Raw genomic sequence first — 13,410 nt, forward strand, 5'->3', positions numbered from 1 at the left:
TTATTCTTTTGCGGAGTCTCTGCTGTTTCAAAGATCAGGTGTGTTGCTTTGCATGTAATTCCACCTTATATTGTTATAGAGCTTTGCAAATTTTCGAGAGCTTATTAACATTAGCTATAGTTCATTGTCCAAAGTAAACAGCTAGTTAGCGTACAGCAGAGGGCTTCCAGAGAAGATAAAAAATAGACCAAGAGGTGAGTGTATCCCTTTTACGCTGTGAGTGCTGCCCGCCTGTGTTCTTTTGTCTAGTGCTCATTTTTTGAGGATACACAGGTTCTCGACTCCTTCCATTTATATGTTCATTATCTTGGAGTGGCTCTTGCTAGACTGTGTAGCAACGGTTTCCCAGTCCTCACTAGCTTATGCGGAGCAGTACTAAACAAGTGATACGCTGCTGGTGACAGCATACTTCACTCTCCTTCAACGCTTTCCGTCTTAATTTAATTTCCTCAGGCAGCAAGCTGTGCCTACAGGGAAGATAGACTCCTTCACCCGCACCATTAACTGGATGTTTCTCCTTCAGCTCTAATGAGAGGTGGTGCCTTCTCTAGCACTGCTGTGAGGAGGAGAGTGCCCCGTTTCAGAGAGACATAGGAGAGAATCTGTTTTTCTACAGCCACTCAGCCCCTATCTCTGCACACAGCTAGGCAGGAGGATCAGATACCAGGATTACTCAGCCCTGCGTGCTTTGTATTGCAGTCTGTTCCCTTATTACTATTTGGTTTTGGCCAGGAGGGTCTTGTACTCTGAGCTGCTCTGACCCAAAAACTCAAACTCCCTCCTGGTAGAGATGGTGATTTAAAGTTTTGGAGTTTTTTAAGACTAATTGTAATGCTCGGTCTCTGAATTTTGAGGTTGCCTTGGATCTCCACAGGCCCTGTGAAGCATCTGTCACTCAGCACCTGAGAGCTTTCTTTCCTGTAAACAAAGTATTCCTGGCTCTGGTTTACTGGCTCAGGCAAGTTCCCTTCTGTAGTCTTGCCCTACCAGTGGGATGGATTGCCAGTGCATGTAAGTCTGAAGCATGAGATTTGTACTCCTGACAAAGGAAAGGGGTGATGGGACTTGGCATTTAGAAGGAAAGCTGTTACAAGAAAAGCCAAGTATCTTAAATATACATTGACAAATGAGGACTAAAATATGGTGATTTATTGCCAAACCTATTTGGCAGCTTCTTTCCAGTTGAGGCTTGTTGGTTATCAGATGTTTCTACATATGAACTCAATGAAATAACATGTGATTGGCTTTGACAATTCTTAGCTAGTTGATTCCAGGAAGGATTTGTCTGTTTTGTTGTTGAAGGCACAGTTCTGTGCATGGGCTTCTCCTGGAGCTGCTGCAAATACCACTGTTAAGCTGTTTAAGTAAGAGCAGTGGCAGTTGCCACCTGACAGCATGCTTGGTTATCTTCCTGGGGAATGCTTTGCGACATGGCAGCAGCAGCAGCATTTTCTTTTGCAGGGACTGGATCTGTTTCTATGTGATCTCCACGCGGGGCTGCTCGACTCACTCTCCAGTCTCGGGGAGCTCCATCAGCTGCGATGATCCCTGGGGAAATGAACTGGTTATCTGAAAGCCCCATCTGTCCCTGGAGCTCTGAAACGGTTATATTGGGTCTATTATAGTTCTAAGTATTCTGTGATTCACTTCTTTAGAGAAAATAGGGACATCTAAGCACTTTCTGATCCAGACAAGCGCAAACACCTAGAGGAGCTCATGTACCAAGGCTATAGCTGCCGGGAGTGACGCTCATGAAAGTGATCTCGGCAGCGCTCCCTTTTCCTGCCTGCCAGCATTGCTTGGTTGAGATATCAGTGCCATAGCGAGTGCTGGGTAAACAAGATGATTGTTTCTGCTGTATGATCTTAAAGCTCTCCTAACCGTCTGCTGAAAATACTTTTCCATTTCAAGGAAATGACTGGTTTGTTTGTGTTCAGAGTCAGGAATGGGAAATGACGTGAGTGCTTAACTGTTTTTCCTGGTGTTTTGAAGAGGAGGCATATTGACTGTCTTAGGTCTTGTTTCCAAAGGCATTCAGTGTTTTCCATAACCCTATCAAGTGTAAGTATTAGAGGTGTGTACATGCATGCATATATATATATATATATATATATATGCATCAGAAAATATCTTGTAAATGTTGTATATCCACCCAGTAGTTTTACTAGCGTCTCCCTGTGACCGCACTGTAACAGGATTTGATCTATTCCCCCCTCACAGTGCTGAGCTGAAACTGTCCTCAGGTCTTGTTTTCCCCAACACTGGAATAAATCTGTGATTATAGAGAGTGCTGTAATCTCCCTGAAGTAGAAAGATGTCAGAATTCACATTTGTCATGCTTATTTTGCCCAAGTACCAGTGTTATCTGAGTCTGCCGAGTTACACTGTGCATTTAATCTTTTTAATCTGTGTATCTCTCCTCGCCCTTGAAAAAGAAATGGTCCAATGTTTTAGTCTTTTTAGTTGCTGACTTTTTGTTACGGATTCCTTTGGTCAAGGTGTTCTTCTAAACCAATCACTTCTGTTTAAATTCCATGAACACAGCCGCTAGCACTCTGGGTCCCTGTTGTCCTGTAACCTCACTTCCCACGTCTTGCGCGTGCGCTGTCCCGCGGGACCAAGGTGTCTGCAGGTGCTGAGAGCTGGTTATGGTGCCCCGCCGTACCTACACGTGGGGTTCTCTCTTCTGTACTTCTCCAAGTGCCTGGTGAAATGCGATCCCAGGCCATGACTGGAACACCAGGATATGGAGGAAAAAAAGGTGGGTTTGTGGTTTGGGTTTTGGTTTTTTTTAATTGGCTTGAGTACAAGAAAATGTATTAATACATTTAAACATATATTTTATTAATACATTAATAACAGCCAAGGCTAATGTACCACATGGCAGTTTTCCCTCCCTAACTTCTGTTCAATTCCCTCACCCTTCCTCAAGAAGAAGCAGGTTAAACCACCTCACGCAAATCAGAATGACGAGTGTAGGCACTTCAGAGTATCAGTGACACCGCAGGACTGCAGCTGCGCGGCGGCAGCGAAGCGCCGCGACACAAGGGCCATCTGGGTGCCTGGAGACCAGCACTGTGGCTGCAGCACGGGCCCCGGAACACAGCGTCCTCAAACCAGTTAGGAACACTTTTTTTTTTCCATGAACGTTAATGTTTGACTCCTATGTATCATCTGATGCTGATAGATGACACAATCTCAGTTCTTCTGAGAATCAAACTGAAGTAACATTTTATTGCCCTTTAAAGGCTCCCTTGTATTATATATAAGATAAAATGCACAATGATTAACAACTTAAATCCAACCTTTCCCTCTTTTTTTTTTTTAAAGCAATACTGTTATCTGCATGGTTGCTTTGTACTTCCATGCATAAGCAGAAAAGTGAGCCATAACATGCAGGGGGAAAGAGGATTTAATTTCCAAAATGTGTATGAAAAACATCAGAGCGTATTATAGACATATAAACAAAGTTTTGTGTGTATGATTTGTATGAATCAAATGCAGTAATAGTGGTCCTTTAGCAGAAATATTTTTAAAGTTAACATATCCCAACAGTTGAAATGTCAAATGAAGGGAAATACTCATTACATGAAACCTAGAATATAAAACTGGAGTTTCTGATACTGAAGAAATCCCCCATCTTAGCTTGGGGCAAAGGTGCAGAGGAATGCCTTTGTTGCTATACTTAGTTTAGTCTCCAAAATAGAAAAAAGGGTGAATTTTGTATTGTGTGCAGTGTGAGTTCAACTTCTGTTAATGCCACTTAGTTGAGGTATTGCATGCATCCCTAAGAAATGAAAGGATCTGATTAGAGAACTTGTTTTTATTGTCTACAATTGTGATACAAAATGGCCATTGCAGAAATTATTTCCCCAGTTAAGAAAACGAGCACTCAACAATATATTGGTAATGAAGTAAGGAATTTGAGAATTATTTCTTCACCTAAAATTCATGGTTTATTTCATAGTTTCACTGATGGAATTTGTCATTTTCTTCACTGATTAGTCATGATTCTCATCCTTCTGGTATGTATACAGAAGTGTTATGCAACAGCCTCAGCATGTACAACCACAAACCAAATGAACATTTTACATAAGACAGTTTGCTTTTATAGTGATCACGCACTGATGTGAACATAGACTAAAAATAACAAATGTTGCTTTAATAAGGATTTTTTACAGTAGGCGTAGATATAAAAGTTTTTCAAATTATTTTCACAGGTATCACTGAACATTTCATAGCTGTCTGTTACAGAAGCACTGAAAAGTGCTTTGAGTCTTTCATTTATTATACATAGTTAAAATATATTACACTTCTGAAGGTATCTTAAATCACTGAACAGTTTTGCTAGCATCTTAATGAGCCAAATGGGAGTAAAAGGCAGTCCACATTCATGATGTGAATATACAGTAAGGTTTGACATCCTATTATCTCATAGCTCATGTTCTCAAAATAACCATGGTGATGAGACCTGAAAGACAAGAATTATGAACAAAATGCTTTAGTTTCACTGAATAATACATTTAAAATAAAAACAAATTTACCCTGTCACAGGCCAGAAAAGAAGGTAAACGTGCAAAATAAATGCAGAATGAATTTATATATACACTCCACTTAAATATTAGAAGCATTACTCTAAATTTTGATGTAGTCAAAATGTGTGAAAAAATGACCCTGAAGTGCAGTAGTATCTAGTAATTAAATGTCAAAACAGCTGTAAGTAGTCCAAACAACTCTTGATCTCACTACTGGAAAATGTGAACATTGAGATTTTGACTGAGGTAAGTACCACACAAGCCCCAGTTTTCATGGGTGCTAGTTATGGGCAGTGTAATTCAGATGCTGAATCATCAGTAAGGCAGATTAGCCAAAGGCTCCAAGACATTTTTGTTTCTGCTCTGTGCAGAATAACTGATCAAAGACTAGTTTTAGACAAAGATGTTAAGCTTCCTTGTCAGCCTGCACAGGGAGCTTTCTACAGACTCTTTGTTGTGACCTTTAAAGAAGGAGGGAAAAAAAGAACTGCTCTGATAGAGGTTAAAAACAATTAAAACCAGCTGAAAGCAGGAAATGTGGGGCTAAGAGCCTACTCATGACACACTGAAAAGTTCACTTTAATTATGTGCTGATTATGGGAAAAAATACAAATCTTCAAGTTCTTAGCCATGAGTTACATTGCACAAGGCAAAGAGGCATATGGAAAAACTTTAGGGCTCCTTGAATTCCAACCTTACATAACAGTAATTTATCAGTTCTTAGACAATCTTACTTTCTTGCAGGCTCAGATGATGTTAATATAACAGCCCTTCACTGCAGAGGCTTAGCTAAAACCTACAGATCTCACCGTGGATAACGACATTTCTGAGACTATTTTACTGTCCTGCCACTACACACTGATTCCTTTCTTTGTAAAGATTTTGAAGATAAAGCATGATAGAACAGAGTTGTAATGATGCCTTCCATTAGATAAGCAATTTATCCATTAAAGAAGAATTACAGTTCAGCTATTTCTTAATAGCTGTATTAGTTTAGGCAATCAGTACTACCACACCTGCTGTAGGCCTTAGCTTGGATTAGCTAAATCATTGCAGAGTAAGAACAGAGGCTTCTGGAAGGTGCTAAAGGACAGCCTAAATCATTTGTATAGGGACCTTCAGGCAATAAAGGGCTTAACTCATTTCTGTAAAGCAAATACTTCTCAAATGTCATACAGCCCAGTTGGTGTGGTATTAGCCTCCCTCTTCAATTAACTGCTACACAATCCAGTTGTACATTGTTGTGGAAGAAAGTGGTTTCATCTTCTCAAGGGCAATCAACTTTCTACACGAGCAAGAGTTGCACACAGAAGAATTTTTCCATGAACGCCAAAGGAATCAAAACCTGGAAGTACTTCCTAGTAAATCTAGAAACAGGTTAACTTGTTGCAATATACAAAGTCAAATCGTTTAACACTATAGTTGGAACCAGCACAAACTGGAGTAATTTTCAAAATTAGAGATAAAAAAAACAAAGCAAGGATTACTGCAAGGTCCTGATCTGAAAACACATCACCACTGGCTCAGGCAAAGAGCCACCAGTGAGTTTTCAAACCATTTCAGCAGACTGACTTGAGTGAGTCGGTCAGTCAACTGAGCGTGCGCGTTACTCATCAAGAACTTGCATCTCTTCCCATCACTACCTCACCTCTAGCTATCAGTTTGAAGCTGCCTAGCTCGTTTCCTTTAAATCCTCATTTCTGTCAGGTAGTGGGATAGGAGAACTGAGTTTAGTGTGACTGTTCTTCAAATCTGAAATAGTTATAGAAAAATAGTCATAAATGAAACGTTCAACTTCTCCGTGCCTGCTAATTCAGGAGCACGTTACGAATCAGGAAGAACTGTGGATAGTAGTGGTCTTAAGAAGGGTTGACAACAACTTATTTCTACACATTTCAACTGTTAATGGAGAAGGCAGTGAACAGAGCTTTCCAGACCAGCTCATCTGGGTTGGAGAGAGAAACAAACTAACAGAAGTGATCCAGGTTCTGCAGTGGGATAACTGTTTCCATGTAAGAAACAGCCCAGCCCACTCAGTTTTGTTGGCAGATGACTGTAGTTGGCCAGTCCTCAAGTGAAGGCAAAATTAACATGTAGGGGTCTGTATTTAATAAATAGCAACTAAAATCTGGTCTAAAATACTTACAATAACTAGTTGACCCTGATATTACTATGGCTGCAGGTTAAAGTATAAGTGGAGATGCAAAACAAAATACAATGTGGTGTTTTGTCTCCGAGTTTCCTGAAGCTGCTGGCAAACACAGAAGTTTCCTAAATCACAGAAGTTTTCCCAAACCACAGAACATTTACAAAATCCCAAATACTCACCTAAAACATAAGCAGCTACTAACTTTTGATTCACACTTAAATGGAGGTAGAGAGGCACCAGGGATTCCATTTCCCCCAATGTAGGTAGCATTAGTGCTGCAATACACACTATTCCTAGGAAGACTGTTAGTAAACTAGGTCCCGATGAGGCAGTTCTGTTTTCTGAAAAACAAGGTAGTACAAGTGTAAGGAACATCTAACCAATATTCATGTGAAATATCCTGCAAAAATGTTTGTGATACATTGGAGCTGCAATATCCTGGGATTTTCTTTACCGTTTGGAGGGGGTGGAAAACAACTCTTAATGCCACCCTTCCAGACGTTCTGCGCTTCGCAGTGGAGAAGGCTGCTCCCTGTTGCGATGGTGGTACTTGTTTTCACAGGACTTCCCAAGCCCCTCCCCTCCTGGAGGAACAGTGTCTGCCAGGCTCGGTAGCTATATATACACGCTCATGACAGCTGGATGTTTCAGCAACACTTGAGGTTTCACCATGCATCCGGAGTCCACTCCCTGAGGTGTTCCTTCAGCGGTCAGTAACCAGTTTGGAAAGAACACCAAAACGAGCTGCACAGGCAGACAACTGCTTACACCTCCAGAACAAAATCTGGCTACAGCAAGAGCACAGGTTCTCAGGCCAGATCAGTTCCCCTTCTTTCTTTAGAGGATTCAAGGGCCGCACCTGCCAAAACCAGTTTACAGGCCACAAACTAGTACTGTTTGACTCTTAATTCAAAACTGTGGGAGTGAACCACTCTGACAGTCCCGTATCACCAGAATAAAGAAATGCAAACTATAGATGAACTGTCTGTCCTTCACACTGGTTGTTGCGCTGCAGTTTAACAGCTGGAACCTACTCAAAAGGCACGTTGTATAAACTCTGAAAAGAGCTGTTAACATGTTAGTTGAATACCTCTAAAAAATTCTTAAGACCAATTGGAAATTACCTAACGTTTTTATTAAGTCTTCCTATCCTCAGTGAGTAGCAATGTGTCCTATTTTAATTCCATAGACCTGTTACTCCTAGGCTGCAGGTTATATGTAAAGCCTGTAGTTGCTTTGGTTACTGTTTTTCTGTAAGCAAGCAATATAATGTAGTAAAAATCAAGGGTTTTAAGCAGAGAACTAGCATTTGGATTAAGACCAGTATTAAGATTGTTCAGGATGGTTCAAACCCTCTGTACCAGAACAACTATTGTAATAATAATTTGTTCTGTCAGCCCAGAGATCTTGTAAGTTTGCTTTAACCATCTACCCTGCTAATACCTATCTTAAGGGGTTTTTTAGTAAAAGACCTTTTACCAGCCATCAAACTGTATAAATAGTGAAACAGTTTGGTTTTAACAAGATGACTCTCAAGCAGGTTCATTTATTTTCTGTAATTGATTTTTGTTCTTTTGGTGAAAAATAAAACAATGACAAGGATATTATGGTATAAATCAGTAAAATTAACAAGAAGGTAGACTGTTAAATCAAGAATTAGTTTAGATTCAGTTCTTGTAAAACTTGATACTTTTTATATCTACCACTTCAATGTAACTGTTTGGTCCAGGTTTTGCCCAAGACACTTGATTCATTTCCTCACGTATGAAACATGCAAAGAGTTTTCAGCAGGCACCTCTGCTTTTCTGTACTTGTGAGACAGACAAAGGAGACGGTGCCGAACAAGGAGCACTTTAGATGTTCTGGCAGTATTTCCTGTTCATCAGGAAATGGAGGATTAAGGGCTTGGAGCAACCTCAGAAGGGGCATATGTTCTGAAAGAGCCCAAGGGAAAAAATAACTACCATCCTTTTGTAGATAAATTCCCATTAGCTGTAACAGAACTTCTGGACCAGAGGAATAGAGAATGTACTCGCCAAGGGATGACAGGCAAACGTGGGGCAGCAAAGGGTCTTGATTAATCAAGACAGCATGAGCAGAATAGCCATAGTTTGGGTCCTTGGGCACTATCATCCCCCACTGATAAAGAGTCTTACAGGTAAGTAAAACGATTTTTAAATTTATTTTGGTCTAGTCTTTCTAGTCACTTGAGCTATTTGTAACTGATTCAGAAGACAGTATAAAAGATTTCAGCTACCTGGTTGACACAAAGTCTGCTCAAAAAAGACACTTTCAGACAGGTGTTCTTTTATTCGTTTTTCCTCCTCTTCCTTTTGTTGTTGTTGTTGTTCCTTTGCAGATGGAAGTAGAGTAGCAATAATCTCCTTTTTCCCTAATGCTTTCCTCTGGCTCTGCTCACACACTTGTAGACGGAATTTATCTATCACACCGTAGTAAGAAGCCCGAACATCTCTGTGACGAATCACACTGCAGAGGAAAACATTTTTAAACAGAGGAACTAATAAGAAGCATGTTTCCTGTGGAATTACATCCTACATTCCAGTGTTTCCTCTCTTCCCCCCCCCGACACACACACAGACACATTGCAATAGTCCAGATCCTCCATCACTCATTGTTCTTGAAGATTTGATCTTGCCTTCTCTCTCCACTCCTTACATACACTCTGGTTCCCAAACATATATGCTCCAACTGGCTGGCCAAAAGAACAGTTAATTCTTTTATCTCAAGCACACCTTTGCCTCAATCTGAGGTCTAGCTGCCAATTTATGTGAAACATCAATTATCTGAAATATGCCCTCTCTTTTGCTGAAGTTGTTTAATCCTGGCCAATGATTTTAAAAAGTAAGGGGGGGACTGGAGCTGACAGAGAAGGAGAGAAGAAAAGTAGGACTTCCAAACACTTGGACAGGTGATGGCAGAAGTCCAGCTTTTTGAGGAAACCAGCCTCAAAGCTTTACAATTATCCTTTCTCAGAAGCAAAATTCATTCCCTCTATGGGACAGTCAACTAGATGCAAAGGGATTTTCAAAAACCAAAGCCCACCATTAAGAGCATGTAACAGTGCAGTAAAAATGACAGCTGTGTATCTACATGAACATTTCTCATCTGTCTTTCAGTGAGTGAATATGGTATCAGTGGCAGAGCTCTGTGCTGTCAGAGCATTGCTCATCAGTCCAGCTACCCTGAGCACCTTCTGTAGCCTGCACTGAAATGCATGATGCTGCAGATCCTTCACTAATTACCAAGAGCTATGCTGGGTGTAGCTACACGAGCTGCAGTCACAACTCAAGACTGCAGTGTAGACATATCCTCTGAGTTATAGTGAGAGAGTCAGTTATTTTCTTGGTAAACCTTCTCATTGTCCAGCAATCACTCTGTTGCTCTACTGTTATGAATGTTGACCAAGATGGCTTCAATACTAAGACAGGGTGATAGTTGTTGCATTTCTTCTAGTTTTATGGCACTTCATAAAAAAAAAATGTACATGGGACCTACAACAGGCACAGTTTTAAAATAACACTGATCAAAGGCAATACAGACCTCTGAGCAGTGCTCTGCTCAACTGCCTCCTCTGTGCACTTATGATTCATTATGAAAATATGTATCTAGCGTTAAAAAGCTTTAACATTAAGGTTTTGAAGTCATATCAGCTCTTAGGGTTAATATGGATTTTAATTATTTTTCTGAAGTGGAAAACTTTTTTTATGTAAGGCTATTCCAAATTTTTAAGATAACAATAGCTAATCTGAAAAAAATACATATAAGTGATTTGGCTTCAAGAAGGTTGCCATCTCCTGAGTGGAAAAAATTATTCTATCCTTAGTAATGAAAGATAGCAGTCTTAAAATCGCTTCAAGAAACCTATCTTTGTGATAATATATACATTAAAATGCTGCAAGAAACAGATTTTTGTGTTTCGGTCTTCCTTTAAAGGAACTATATGACATCAAGATATTTACAGCCATTAACACAGAGCCAGTAACAGGTATCTAGTTTGAATGGACTATTCAAAAAGGAAACAGAGATTAAGTGTTTGCCCAAGCGAGAAAGCTGCAGAAATGCACAGAAATGTACATAGTTTTACATCACTTCAGAGGCAAGAGAGCATGCTTATGACAGGCTTTCAGCAAGTTGAGTGTTGGCTGGGCAACTGCCTTCACTAAAACAAAAGGCTTTCCCCCCCCCCTCCCCCTTTCCTAATTCATACAACTCTCAGCATATCAGAACAGCAGAGTCAACTCTTTATTTCTTCCTTTAACACTTCCTTTTAAATTTTTGTTTCTACTCTTAGTACCATGGTATACTAACTACCAATCTAAACAGAATCTTTACATAACACTGTGCTATGAGAACATGCATCTGCTGCCAAGCAAAGAGATATTTTCTGCAGACCCTTATAAACAGATACATTCTCCTGTTTCTTTTTAGAGACCATTGCATAATTGGAAGCTCTGTCGAATATCTGTTTATCTGGCAAATGGCCATACTTGCATAGTACAGCTCATATCCTAGCAGTAAACACTGCCCTTAGACAGCAACCATTGGAATGGGAAGGGGGTTTTGCTGCACAAAAAAATTCCCCTGGAAACATGCCTATGTCTTATTTTTCTTTATTTAATAAAAGACATTTGTTTAAGATTAACCAAATGTAATCAAGCTTGTGTAAATGTCTGCTAAAAACTGAAACAGCTAACTGATACACCGGTTATACTCTGACCTGGTTTGTTCAGTTTTTAGGATTGTTGCCCCTGCCCACTGAAACTTTTTTGTTCAATGTTTTAATCTTCCCTTCTACTTGGTGAGTCCTTGGAATTTTCCAAATTACACCTGAGAAAAACCGTCTACAGAAAAGAGCCATTCCCCAAGCACAGTATTATTTATCTGACAGAAGATGAATCATTCAACAGCAGAGTTTTTTGTATATGGCCATTTGTTAGCCAGAGATTCCTGAGGTGGTTTACAGTTTGAAAATTTCTATTCAGAAAGTTCAGTCTGCTCTTTTAGGTACTTCATACTTTCTTTAGCTCTACCTGTACATCAGCACAGAAATAATGTGGAAACTGGAAAATTCTGCTTTGAATTATAGCAGCCCATGGACCCTATACATTATTGTGGTCACTTAACCAGTCTTATTTCCTCTGCTACTGGGTTGGGACCTAACAGGAGAAACAAGTAGAAGGGAGACAGAGAGATCTGAGCAGGAGAGGTGGTTGGGGTGAAAGGCTGGCAAAAATACCTTTATTAAACACAGCCCAGGAAAGTATGCTCAGTAGTACTGCATACATTTTCTTTTGCCAATCTGCAAACAAATATTTCTCACAAAGAACTCCTAACCCTGGAGGTCTTATTTTTCTTGCTATCTCTAATAAAAAAAGTACTCCGAGGAGGCTCAGATTACTCTCACTGCTGGTTTACAAACCATACTACAGGATGCATTTACTGGCAATTTATTTATGCCTAAAGTTAAAATTAAAGGAGGAAATATCTCAAATATTGTAATATCTGTGCCCTAGACTGAAAGAATAGCAGACATCCACAAGAATATAGGAGACTAGGAAAATACTCTATCTTTCTACAACTTAGTTTATACTATGCATGCTGTCAATTACAACCTCTTAAACAATAAAATAAATTGAGATAATTAAATGTCATCCATTACAAAAAAAAAACCAACCAACCAGCTTTTACTTACATATCAACACAGCACTGAGGCTTCACTGCACCAGTAGCATCAACCACCGCATATTTATTTGGAGTTGTACAAAGAACTGCAACAAAAAGGACAGGAGTGGTAACAAATCATCAATTAATACCTCACCAACTTCATCAACAGATATAAGTTAAGACTCGAGTTTGGTTTTGTCACAAGTATGATTTGTTACATGAATTATAACTGAACTGTTCAAGATCACCAACTAACCCTTAAATAGAACTTAACCTAAGAAACCCACCTTTGAATTTTAAGGCAAACTCATAGGGGTTATATAGAGTCAACACCTGCTTGTATGTTGACTGGTCATCTGCATAAAATATAAGTTCTGTAGGAAAAACAAAAACAGGAAGATTTCCTTCCACTAACTCTGGCTGTCTTTTTTGTTGCTGCATTGGCACTGAATCCTCCTTGCTGCTTCTTGTGTTCTTATGATTTTGTATCCTCAGAGACTTCAGTTTTTGAATCGTTTAAGAATTCCAAAGCATTTTGGCAATTCTAAAGGAAAAAAGGGGAAAAAAAAGAGAAAAGGCGAGAAGATTATTTCCGTAAGTCTATACTAAACTGAGGCAGTCAACAAAGATGTAAAAATACAGAACGTGATGCCTGGTTATGAATCTATCTTAAGTTCCTTCAAAAATATGGAAATAGAAAAAATATTTGCATCAGGTTTCCATCTATTTAACAAACTGCTATAAAATAAATGGATGAGCACTTCTTCATTGTATCATGGCAGCATTTTGGGGTGCCAGTCCATGACTAGGGTTGCTTATGCTGGGCCTTTGCAACACGAACCAACCACCACCAACAAAAAGATATCCCATGCTTGCCCTCAGGACACTAACACTTGAGAGAAAAACAGAGCAGAAATGAGGAAACACAAAGATCTAAGGCAGCAGTAGTCACCATTTAGGCAGGAATCCTTCTGCAGTGGTGACCTTCCCGGATGAGGTGTAATAACTTAGGTATCTGCTCACACAGGCCCTAAGGTATGT

At 39.7% G+C, this 13,410-nt stretch overlaps 1 protein-coding gene across 2 annotated transcripts; it reads right to left on the reverse strand.

The window, feature by feature from the left end:
- Positions 1–3,327: 3,327 nt before the first annotated feature.
- MOSPD1 (motile sperm domain containing 1) lies at positions 3,328–12,945 on the reverse strand. Of its 2 annotated transcripts, none has more exons than XM_026848681.1 (5): positions 12,657–12,942; positions 12,398–12,473; positions 8,942–9,171; positions 6,864–7,025; positions 3,328–4,471 (listed from the first exon to the last, which is right to left on the reverse strand). In XM_026848681.1, exons 1-5 carry the CDS (start codon positions 12,808–12,810, stop codon positions 4,440–4,442), a joined length of 654 nt encoding a protein of 217 aa, XP_026704482.1. In that variant the 5' UTR covers positions 12,811–12,942; the 3' UTR covers positions 3,328–4,439. The 2 variants fall into 2 exon arrangements, with proteins under 2 accessions (XP_026704482.1, XP_026704483.1); XM_026848682.1 differs by lacking the exon at positions 3,328–4,471 and adding an exon at positions 4,482–6,287 and having other exon boundaries at positions 12,657–12,945.
- Between the last annotated feature and the right edge of the window lie 465 nt (positions 12,946–13,410).

This window comes from Athene cunicularia, assembly GCF_003259725.1.
Source record: "Athene cunicularia isolate RWA chromosome 4 unlocalized genomic scaffold, athCun1 chr4_part3, whole genome shotgun sequence".
Classification (NCBI taxonomy): domain Eukaryota; kingdom Metazoa; phylum Chordata; class Aves; order Strigiformes; family Strigidae; genus Athene; species Athene cunicularia.

What these genes read in the sequence shown, in the direction of transcription:
- MOSPD1 (XM_026848682.1), bottom strand. Translation starts at nt 12,810, where the DNA reads ATGCAGCAACAAAAAAGACAGCCAGAGTTAGTGGAAGGAAATCTTCCT. An exon ending in GTTTGCCTTAAAATTCAAAG is followed by an intron (nt 12,474 to 12,656) that starts GTGGGTTTCTTA and finishes TTTTTGTTGCAG; the next exon opens with TTCTTTGTACAACTCCAAAT. An exon ending in GCAGACTTTGTGTCAACCAG is followed by an intron (nt 7,026 to 8,941) that starts GTAGCTGAAATC and finishes CTTGTTTTTCAG; the next exon opens with AAAACAGAACTGCCTCATCG.